We start from the raw sequence: 12,352 nt of genomic DNA, 5'->3' as shown, positions 1-12,352 counted from the left end.
GGGTATTCTAAATATAAAATGTCTGCAAACACAGACAATTTGACTTCCTCTATTCCTATTTGAATACCCTTCATTTATTTATCTTGCCTGATTATTGCCCTGGCCGGAACTTCCAATACCATGTTGAACAGGAGCAGTGAGAGAGGGTATTCTTGTCTATGTTGGTTTTCAAAGGGAATGCTTTCAGTTTTCCCCATTCAATATGATATTGGCTGTGGGTTTGTCATAAATAGCTCTTATTTTGAGATATGTTCCATCAATACCTAGTCTATTGAGAGTTTTTAACATGAAGGTATGTTGACTTTTATCAAAGGCCTTTTCTGCATCTATTGAGATAATCATGTGGTTTTTGTCTTTGGTTCTGTTTATGTGATGGATTACATTTATTGATTTGCATATGTTGAACCAGACTTGCATCTCAGGATGAAGCCAACTTGATCATGGTAGATATGTTTTTTGATGTCCTGCTGGGTTCAGTTTGCCAATATTTTATTGAGGATTTTCACATCAATGCTCTTCAGGGATATTGGTCTGAAGTCTTCTTCTTTTGTTGTGTCTCTGCCCAGATTTGGTATCAGGATGATACTGGCTTCATAAAATGAACTAGAAAGGAGTCCCTCGTTTTCAATTCTTTGGAATAGTTTCAGAAGAAATGGTACCAACTCTTCTTTGTATCTCTTGTAGAATTCAGCTGTGGATCCATTTGGTCCTGGGCATTTTTTTGGTTCATAGGCCATTAATTACTGCCTCAATTTCAGAACTTGCTACTGGTCTATTCAGGGCTTCAGCTTCTTCCTAGTTTAGTCTTGGGAGGGTACCAGGAATTTTTCCATTTCTTCTAGATTTTCTAGTTTATTTGTGTAGAGGTGTTTACAGTATTCTCTGATGGTAGTTTGTATTTTTGTGGCGTCAGTGGTGATACCCCCTTTTTCATATTTTATTGTGTCTATTTGAATCTTCTCTCTTTCCTTCTTTATTAGTCTAGCTAGTGGTCTATCTATTTTATTAATTTTTTCAAAAAAACCAGCTCCTGGTTTCATTGATTTTTTGGAGGGTTGTTTGAGTTTCTATGTCCATCAATTCTGCTCTGCTCTTCGTTATTTCTTGTTTTCTGCTAGCTTTTGGATTAGTTTGCTTTTGCCTCTCTAGCTCTTTTAATTGTGATGTTAGGGTGTCGATTTGAGATCTTTGCAACTTTGTGATGTGTGCATTTAGTACTATAAATTTCCCTCTTAACACTGCTTTAGCTGTGTCACAGAGATTCTAGTACATTGTCTCTTTATTCTCATCGGTTTCCAAGAACTTCTTGATTTCTGCCTGAATTCCTTTATTTACCCAGGAGTCACTTGGAAGCAGGTTGTTCAATTTCCATGTAATTTTGTGGTTTTGAATGTGTTTCTTAATCCTGAGGTCTAATTTGATTGCATTGTGGTCTGAGAGACTCTTTGTTATGATTTTAGTTCTTTTGCATTTGCTGAGGAGTATTTTACTTCCAATTATGTGGTTGATTTTAGAACTAGTTCCATGCGGCACCGAGAAGAATGTATATTCTGTTGATTTGGGTTGGAGAATTCTGTAGATGTCTATTAGGTCCACTTGATACAGAGGTGAATTAAAGCCTTGAATATCCTTGCTAATTTTCTGTCTCATTGATCTCTCTAATATTGATAGTAGAGTATTAAAGTCTCCCACTATTATTGTGTGGGAGTCTAAGTGTCTTTGTAGGTCTCTGATAACTTGTTTTATGAATCTGGGTGTTCCTGTATTGGGTGTATATATATATTTAGAGGAGTTAGCTCTTGTTGAATTATTCCCTTTACCGTTATGTAAGGCCCTTCCTTCTTTGTCTCTCTCTTTTTTTTTTATCTTGTTGGTTTAAAGTCTGTTTTGTCAGAGACTAGGATTGTAACCCCTGCTTTTTTTTTGTTTGTTTGTTTGTTTTGTTTTGTTTTGTTTTGTTTTCCATTTGTTGGGTAAATTTTCCTCCATCCCTTTATTTTGAACCTATGTGTGTCTTTGCACATGAAATGGATCTCCTGAATATAGCACATCAGTGGGTCTTGATTTTTTACCCAATTTGCCAGTCTGTGTCTTTTAATTGGGGCATTTAGCCCATTTACATTTAAGGTTAGCATTCTTACGTGTGAATTTGATCCATCATCATGATGCTATCTGGTTATTTTGCACAACAGTTGATGCAGTTTCTTCATAGTGCCGTTGGTCTTTATATTTTGGTGTGTTTTTGCAGTGGCTGGTACTGGTTTTTCCTTTCCATATTTAGTGCTTCTTTCAGGAGCTTTTGTAAGGCAAGCCTAGTGGTAATAAAATCTCTCAGCATTTGCTTGCCTGGAAACGATTTTATATCTCCTTCGCTTATGAAGCTTAGTTTGGCCGAATGTTAAATTCTGAGTTGAAAATTCTTTTATTTAAGAATGTTGAAATTGGCCCCCAATCTCCTCTGGCTTGCAGAGTTTCTGTTGAGAGGTCTGCTGTTAGTCTGATGGGCTTTGCTTTGTAGGTTACTTTGCCTTTCTCTCTGGCTGCCCTTAATATTTTTTCATTCATTTCAACCTTGGAGAATCTGATGATTATGTGTCTTGGAGTTGATCTTCTCATGAAATATCTTAGTGGTGTTCTCTGTATTTCCTGAATTTGCATGTTGGCCAGTCTTGCTAGGTTGAGGAAGTTCTCCTGGATAAAGGATAGGTAAATTCTATAGGTAATATAATGGATGTAGTACAAGAGGAAATTATCAGTTAAGATGCAATCATAACCACTCACCCCTAGTTGGAATGTAGATTTCACACAAATCCCACTGATGAAAAGAAATATATGTATATTTCAAATGTTTAACCCTTTGTTATCTTTTCTTGCATAAAATTATCTGCAGAGCCATGAAAAACTGTTTGATATTTGTGACTAAGCAGACTGTTTGGGTGATTATGCTCTTGAGTATGAATGGTGAGCTGTTAAATGAAATATTCAGTCATTGCTATGGAAGAAATTTGTTCTTACTAGCAACTTGAAGCTTAAAGAAACATTTATAGGAAAGAAAATTACTCAAAGCTTTAAATAAGGCTACTTTTAGAGTTGGCCTTAGACTACCTAGAGGGCATGATGATTAATCTTTCGCAAATTATAGATTTTATTTGTTTATGTCCAGTGAGGTGACTTCTTGGTAGACGTCTTCATTGCAATTTTCAGCAGCTGTATTGATGACACTTGTTAATTGAAGCTGACATGATTTGCTCTTGCTCTCTTGGAATGTCTTTATTTCTGTCCTAATATGCAAAGGCAGTTCCAGAATTTCTTAATAGGAGGGTTTCAAGTATAACAATCTGGTTGACAGGAAAAGCAATGGAATCTTCACTGCATTTGCATCACAAGCATACTGTTCTTTCCTACGTGTGTTTTTTAGGGTGGCTTGGGATGTCGATCCTCTTTAAGTTATGTAGAAAAAAATGAAAATGAAACGCCATAGCCAATATTAGAGATATATTAATTTTAGTCTTTGTTGCTTTTATATTTTTCTAGGACAAAGAGATCTTCAAAAACCAAAAATGAGGTTCGCATTTACATGCCGGTGCTTCGCACTGTTTCTGCTTCTAAATGTAAGTAAAACAAAATTATTCAAAGCCATGCTAATGAAGAATGTTGAATAAGGAGGAATGTTCTGAGTGTGATTGAATTAGTATTTGCAAGGGTAGGCATTGGTCTCCAGAAGCCAAAACTAAGTTCCTCAAAGCCATTATTTTGCTTAATATTTTGTTAACAAATCTCTCCTCTGAACGGTCTCTAATTTAAATTAGTGTTTATAGTCTACCCAGAAATTTGAGCTTTGTTTACAAAACTTTAGCATTAATTTGAGACATCTCCGTATTATCTTAGAAATTAACGTAGATGGTAAATAATATTCTCAGGTAAAATGTTTTCATGTTGAAAAAACTATGTTTTGAATCATAGTTCAACACTATGATTTGAATGATAGTTTCTGGGCTGTTCAATCCTTTTAAAACATCTGGGCTGTTCAATCCTTTTAAAACATCCGAACTCTTTCAGTCTGGCATTTGATTTCAAATGTATTTTTCATCAAAAACTGACTACAGAATCTTCAAGTCTTTATATACCACTATTATTCTATAATTCTTTCTCCAACCTTTTAAATTATGTTTATGTAATTATATTTTGTTTTATTCCTAAAAGATTTAGCAAGTAATCAGAAATACAATCATCTTAGAAAATACTATCAATGCCTATTATTTGTGTCAACATTGTTAACCCACCATCACATCAGCTTCAATAGCACATGAAAGGGAGATGAGTAAATTTTACATAAATCAATGTGGGGCTGCCTTGCTTCTTATCCTTTCTATCACATCAGAGTAACATTTGCTAATGAATTACAGCCGGCTGCAAAGATCACTCAATATCTCATACTGTCGTACTGACCCACAAAAAGCTTGCATAGGGTTCCAGGATTTCCATTGTTTATTAATGTGTAGTATAGGCCTACAAGTCTGTCTAAACTGTTTGTCTTTATATTATTCAAGAAAAAATATTACTACTATTTCATAAATGTTAATTTAGTTTGTAAGGCAATTTTTATTTTGTAATACTGTACATCAAATAAATGGTTTAGGGGAATGACTATTAATGCAACCCTTTTGCACCTATTTGGACAATGAGTATAACTTACTTTATTGTCAGGTTGTCTTATCGTTTTATCCTATTAAATATTTCTTTAGATAAATTACAGTAAAGTTTTCTAAAAGTAATTAGCATTTGGAAATGCAGGTTTCTTTATGTCATTGGAAATATAATAAAAACACTAAACAACACTACTGTGGAAACTAATAGAATATTTTAATTTGTCTGTAAATACCCAGGCCTTATGTGGTCTTCTATGGATATAAAAATATTGCTATATATTATTGATACTGTTATTTTTCATAGCTCAAATGAAATCCTAAGTGATCTAGTATATGTGAATACTTTTGAATAATCATGTTTCATAAATCAAATAATTATATTGAACATGACAGAAGAAAAACTAAAGAACTAAATACTAACAAAATTGTTTGAAGATTATCTAATTGCCTTTTTTATTACAAAGACTTGAGAAAATTTGTAGTGTGTTAAAAAAGTAAAGCAGGTCACTTTTATTCAAAACTTTTAGCTAATGTAGTCTATAATTTAAATATTGAAAAAAATGCACATCTTTGCATGAGCCATGGACAGAAACATTTTATGGCTTGTGGGCACCTCTTGACCAGCAAGCATAACTGAACAGGGCATTTAAATGGGTTTGTGCTCTCTTTGCTGTGACAGAGAGAAATTTGCTTCTCTCTCTGTATTTGGATTATATATTTGATTTGGAGGATTTGTCCATAAAACAAAATTTGATATGTCCATTTTCTTCAAAACATTTATTATGTGCACATGGACACTTCCCAGAGAAAAAAAATTTAATGACAATGTTCCTAACTAATCCAAAATATTACTTTTTAGACAATAGATTGTTGTGAAAATACACTAACTATCAAACTCTATCGATTTGATTTCCATATAGTTTTTAAAGTATCAGTTTGGGTCACCACCTTCAACTAACCTCTTTCCATTAGCCATAACCACCCACTCAATTCCTCTCCCTCCTGTGAGGTATACAGTAAGCTTAGAACAGTGGTTAGTATACAGTGAACTCTCAGAAAAAGATGCTAGTGATGATGCGGATGACCACAATGCCAATGGCAATAATGAAGACATAAAAAATTAGGTTCTTCAGAGCAGGTGTTATTGTTATGTGTTTACTTAGCTATGTTCACCTATTTGCTTTGAATTTATGATATATGCAGTTTTGTTGTTTATATAATGTAAGTAGAATTACACAGTACACCAGCCAGGTGTCTGATCCTACCCCGGAAAACCAGGATTAACACTTTTTACAACAGTGTGCTTTGTCCTTTCTTATTTTGAAACGTATAAGTAACTGAAAAGCAAAAATAATTATATACATTATCAACATTAAGGATGGTGACATGAAAATCCCATTGGTTACATCAGTTTGTAGATTCTAGGTTTATATTCTTTTTAGAGCAGTTTTGCCTGTGGCAATCAACAGGAAGCTCTCCCTTCAGCACAGCAACTTGGGTCCGCACACTCAGTGGGCTTGAACTATTGCAGAGATGGACCATTTCTCAAGGTTCCATGAGGAACAGCTCTGTAACTGTCTTTCTACTACTAGAAACTGTAACCCAAAAGCAACCTGACTGTCCTACATCACAGTAGGAATTGCATAAGCATATGACCATTTCAAATCAGATAGCTTTCTTGTGGACTCCATGATTAGTGTGGATAAAATCTAGAATGTAAGCTCCATGAGAGCAGGTGGCTTGCCAGTTTTGTTCACTGCTGAATTTGCAGAACCTAGAAGAGTGCCTGACATGTGAGAGGCACTCAAAGTATTTGTTGACTGAAAAAAACAATGATGCTTGGGCTGCTGACTACTGCTGTTGGTGGCAGCTTGGTGGTCGTATGTGTGGCGCCATTTACTTGAACCTTTAGGAGTGACATCACATATACGGCAGCTAAACTGTTACATAGGACAACAAGAGGTTTGTTTGTTTGTTTGTTTGTTGAAAAATAATGTAAGATGGTTTATATGCAAAACTTTGAAAACTGATTTTTTTTTTCAGAAAAACAATATGCCCTTAATATTTCATTTCTATCTGGATGTGATCATATAATCATATATTTATTTAACCCCCTGAAATAAGTAGTACAGACTTAACACTTATAATAAGTAGGATATTTGAAGACTGTTACATTGCTTGGTAGTTTCATCCAATCATTACTGGTTTTATTTTGTCTCTGTATTGCTGAAAATAATACCACCTTCCCAGCAATTCTTATTTGTATAAAATTATCAGCAAAAGTTTAACATTTAATAAACTTCATGAAATTTGTATATGTGTTATTTTTAAGCAGTAGTAATTCCATGATTGGAATTTTATATGTATATATATTATATATATATAATCATACATATACATATATTTATATGTTTATATCTATCTATCTATCTATCTATCTATCTATCTATCTATCTATCCAGTCAGCCCTCTGTATCCATGGGTTGTACATCCATAGATTGAACCAATCTCAGATAGAAAATATTCAGGAAAAAATTGTATTGAAAACGTACAGACTATTTTCCTTTTTATTGTTTCCTAAATAATACAGTATAACAACTATTTACATCACATTTATATTGTACCAGTTATAAATAATCTAGAGATGATTTAAATAATACAGGAGGATGTACATAGGTTATATGCAAATACTACACCATTTTATATGAAGGACCTAAGCATCCTCAGATTTTGGTATCCACAGGAGGTCCTGCAACCAATCCCCTGAGTATACCAAGGGATGACTGTATACATAAACAGAATGTGCCAATGAGTATGTTATTTTAGGAAGAAGACCACTGAGACATTCATCTACTGCTGGGAAAATTCCATCCTCAGCGCTCAAATATGAACCAGACCAGGAACTGATGCGGATTATTACTGCTCATCTGACAACAGAGGTTCTAATTTTTCATTCCTTCAGTGTTGAAACAATCTCTACTGAACCAGCTTCAAACAAATTCACTGGAGTTTGTTTCAATATTGCAAGAATGATAAGATGGAAGCCACCTTCATCAGCATGAATTATAACTACTTATATACAGATTGTCATATTTCCACTGTTACTGATGTTAAAACTGCATTAAAGCAAATAAAAATGTAATTGAAAATACAAGTGTAGGGTTTTCTACTTGATATCCTCGGACATACTATTTGCCTATGGTTTCCATGAATTTCCAACTAAAGCAGGAAAATCTCTTACTTGGTTGTCAGCCATTTAAAAAGAGAATTCAGAATGTTACTTTTGGGAAGAAAGCCAGCTTTAAACAAAATAGTTCTTAGTGTTTAGCATATCTAATACAAGTGACAGATAAGATTTATATATGACATAATATTCCATCTTTGAAATGGTCCAGAAATTAATAATATATCAAATGATCATTCTCATATTAACTGAAGATTTCAGAGCTACAAAAGAAGAATCTAAAATACATGTATAAGCTGAACCAATAATTAATATCTCTATTATGAAGGCATCATGATCCATCCTTGCTTTGATGGTTACCTGATATGTAATTTAATTTTTAAAACATATATATTCATACAAATGTTCAGTAATAGACTAAAAAAAGAAACCTCAACATAGAATCCCTTCAAATTACCTTTTTTTAAAAAAATTTTGCAAATCATGTTCCAATTCCATTAGGAATATCTAAGAATTTTATGACTGATGATTCTTTATTGTTCATAACTTCAGGTATCAGAAATGCATTTTATAGTGTTGTTCCATCTTGCCAGACAGTAAGCTCTATGAGAGCATGATCCACACTTATTTTATTCAACACTGTATCCTCAGTATCTGGCACAATGTTGGGCTCATCAAGTTTGATCAATATTTGCTGACTGATCTGAAGGCCAGTGGGGAAAGTGCCATATATCAAAAGGAATTGTGTTCAGCCTCATTGGTAAAGGATTTGCACAGTTTTAATCATTTTTGTGGGTTCATTACTTTCTCTTGTGACATAAATTCAAGAGACATTAAAATTAGAAATAAACAAAATGTTTAAAGAGTAGTGTCAACTTTATTCACAATTGGTGTCCATTTGAAGTTATCACAGTAATGTTACAATAATGTTAAGTATTCACCATCTTCTCTTTGCAAGCTATTTCCACTGGGATGGCTTGCTACCATCTCCAAATCTAACCCAAAATAGGACTTACTTACCAAGGGGAAGAAGCCCCCCTAAAAATGTTTTTCTTTCCCAGCATCTCCCCTTTCTTGGGAACTATATTTTTCCCCAAATATCTAGGCTAAATATCTGGACTATTTGACTATTACTGTTTCCCATTCCTTGTATTCAAATACGACTTCATGTTTTTATTATTGAGAAAATGCTAAGAGTGGTACTTTCTTGTTCCAGCCAGGCCTTCAACTTCCTGCTGCCCCCACCCCACCCCGCACCTGTAACCTGTGGACATCTGATGCCTGCTGCATGAATTTTACTAAAAATTCTCCTTTCACAACCTTCACTGATCAAAAATCTATAAAACATCTTTATCATATTACATTATGTTATATACCATGTTTTAACAATATTAGCTAAAATATTTTGAACCTTTCGTGTCCCTCACACTTTGTGTTTATTTTCTTGTTCATCCTCACAACATCATAGATGATAAATATTATTCTTTCTGCTCTTCTTATTTTACATTTCCTAGGTTGAGGAAACAGATCTAGTGAGAGGTTGCTAATCTGCTCAAAGTGACAAAACACGTCCTAACTTTTTTTGTTATCTGAAGATTCAGATAATGCAGAGTCTTGAAAGCAAAGTCCTGACCTTCTTACCCTCAAATATGCTCCCCTTCAGGCAAGATGATTTTCTCACAGTGGTTCATGCATGTCATTTCCAACCTCCTGACTTTTGTGGGAAAGGTCCCTCCATCCCAAAAAGCTTCTCAGCCCACCTTGTGCCTATGCAGAAACTACATACACTCAAGGTTCAATTCAAATTCTACCTTGTATCTGTAGCCATCCTGAATGTTTGTGCTCCCTACTCTCTCCAAACTCTGAATTTTGATTGGATTGTGTGCTGGACAGCTTAGCAGTTAGTGATGTGCTGTCATGTAGGACATACACACCGACATGCATGGAAAACAGTGAGGATTCACCATGAAGAGCCAGGAATATACATGTCAACTTAATAAGGATGAGTTTTGTTTAGAAACTAGCACATATAGAAGAGTACATAACACCACTTCTGCCATCAATACAACTGGAGAAACTTCATTCTTACAACTGAAGTTTCAACGGGTATGATAGAAATTAAACAGCATTCCTAAATTCAGAAAAAGGAAAGTCAATGCAGGCTGATGTTTTTAGGTTTCTCAAAAAAAAAAAAAGAAAAGAAAAAATCTCTATGTAGAACATGGATATTAAAAAGTCGCAGATTCCAACACCACTAAAAACATTGGTCATAGCCACAAAAGAAATTGAAATCTGTATAAACACAAGTTAGAAAGAGCAATGTGACACAGTGATCTTTTCAAACACCCACATTACCTTTGAAAAAGAGAGACTTGTGATGGTGATGATTAACTGAAACTGAAAAAAAACTATTGTCAATCTGTACCAAAATGCAAATGTGCTGAGATAAATATCTAAGAAATACATCGATTTTTCATTAGTGAAAATAAATTGCCCTGTACAGGTCATCTGCTGTTGAAACCAATTTAAGGAGATTATGGTCAATTATGAGGAGCATAAAACATATTTTGTTTGTTCCATGGAATAGATGGGATAAATTTCTAGCAGTGTACACAGCACCAATAAAATTTAGCTGAAAGAATCAAATAAAAAAGCATATTTATTGAACTATGTCTATTTTTAATAACATGATTCATGATTCTTCAGAGTAAGGCAAAGTTGATTTAATATTTTATTTTTTGGGAATTAGATTATTTGTTTTGTTTACTTCTAAACTTTAGAATCATAATACAGTTAAAACAATTCTAGCTGATAAAGAGGTGTATGAGTGTGTGTAGGTGTTATCCATTTTCAATAGTAAATGCAAATATAAAATGTGCAGGTAGAATTTGTAGATGAAATGTAAAAACATTTTTAGTTATATATACGAAAAAATATTGTACATAGAGACCATGAATAAATATTGCTTAGAGAGCAAAAACCAATGTTTTCAAATTTTTTCGTTGTCTCATTTGTTTGTGCTCACCCATTCCTCCTGTCTATAAGTAACTGATTTTTCTTTTTAATACAGCACCCAATCCCAATTCTTCCTGCCTTTTCAAATCAAACCTATCCAACAATAGAGCCCGAGCCATTTCTTTACATCGTAGGACGAAAGAAGATGATGGATGCACAGTACAAATGCTATGACCGGATGCAGCAGTTACCCCCATACCAAGGAGAAGGTAAAGAGAAGGATATATATGAACGTATGTTTGAAACACCATTAAAGACATTTTCTTTTGTGGTTAAATATGTGTTGAATAATTTTAATTTAATATGCCAGCAGTTTTCACACTATGGTATGTTTGTGTATTTCACGCAGTGCATATGCCTAATTTCTTTGCCCAAGTTCATCTGACTGCAGTTTGACTAACATCTGCCCTCATGATAAAATGACTGCAATAATTCACTATTCACACCTGGGGAGCAGGAACAATACCGGACCGAGTGGGGAAGGGGATGTAGAAAATGACAGGAAAGGGAATTGGAAAATAATGGGCAGAGAATTTGACTGAGGTGGATGCTATCAAACCCTATCTTGCTTGGATTAATTAGGTAGTATCTTCCCTTTAACTGTCAACTGGTTGGCAACCCATACTATTCTTCCACACTTTCTGGTCCCACTTTCCAGGAGAATTACAAAATGATACCTCTTAGCCAGACATTGCTTATCTACCAGCTTCTCCAGAATGGCTGTATGTGACTGCCCAGATATTTTCCAGTCTAAACATATTCTATTAGCTGTAGAGGACCCATAGAAAGCAAAAGGGGAGATGTGATGGGCAAGCTCATTGCAACATCCCTTTAAATTTTCCTATTTGTCCCCTGAGGCATTTGAAAAGATTTAATAAGATCTTTTACAATCTCATATATATTTGAGACAGGATCTCCCTCTCTCACCCAGAACGATCCTCCCACTTTAGCCTCCTGAGCAGTTGGGACTACAGGTGCATACCACCATGCCTGGCAAATTTTTGTATTTTTTTGTAGAGCATGTATTTTTTTTTGTAGAGCATGTTGTCCATGCTGGTCTCCAACTCCTGGGCTCAAGAAAGCCTCCCAAAGTGCTAGGATTACAGGTGTGAGACACTGTGTCTGGTCTACTACCAGGTACATTTTAAGACAAGCCAACTTGGTAGGAAAAAAATGGTTAAATATACTCTGTTACTGCACATTCTTTGCTTTCAAATAGTTCAAGTTTTAGTTTGTAGTTCTTATTTTTAGCATTTTCCTTTAAACAAAAACATCAAGTCAACTGAAAGGCAGATACATGTTATTCTTCTGTCTGCAGTAATTTCAGTGTTTATCAAGAACTGAACAGGCATTAGATATAACTCTGACCGAAGGAAAAACAATTTCGTTGAAGCCAATGAAACAATAAAAACACAGTACTGATATTTTCGGGGGTTTTCTGATAACTCTTTTCATTTTTTAAATAATTTTTGAGAGCTTTCTTGAAAGCCTGAATCTGATTCTT

At 34.4% G+C, this 12,352-nt stretch overlaps 1 protein-coding gene across 1 annotated transcript in view; it reads left to right on the top strand.

The window, feature by feature from the left end:
* Positions 1-12,352, top strand: part of CALCR (calcitonin receptor) — a 148,586-nt gene that overhangs the window by 83,197 nt on the left and 53,037 nt on the right. The window contains exons 3-4 of the mRNA XM_050785366.1: positions 3,535-3,611; positions 10,904-11,057. Of these exons, the coding sequence (XP_050641323.1) occupies positions 3,535-3,611; positions 10,904-11,057 (231 nt within the window). The remainder of the gene's footprint in view (positions 1-3,534; positions 3,612-10,903; positions 11,058-12,352) is intronic.

The sequence above is a fragment of the Macaca thibetana genome, chromosome 3 (genome assembly GCF_024542745.1).
Source record: "Macaca thibetana thibetana isolate TM-01 chromosome 3, ASM2454274v1, whole genome shotgun sequence".
NCBI lineage: Eukaryota > Metazoa > Chordata > Mammalia > Primates > Cercopithecidae > Macaca > Macaca thibetana.
Note: the sequence above shows the minus strand (reverse complement) of the source record. Positions and strands in the feature narration are given on the sequence as shown.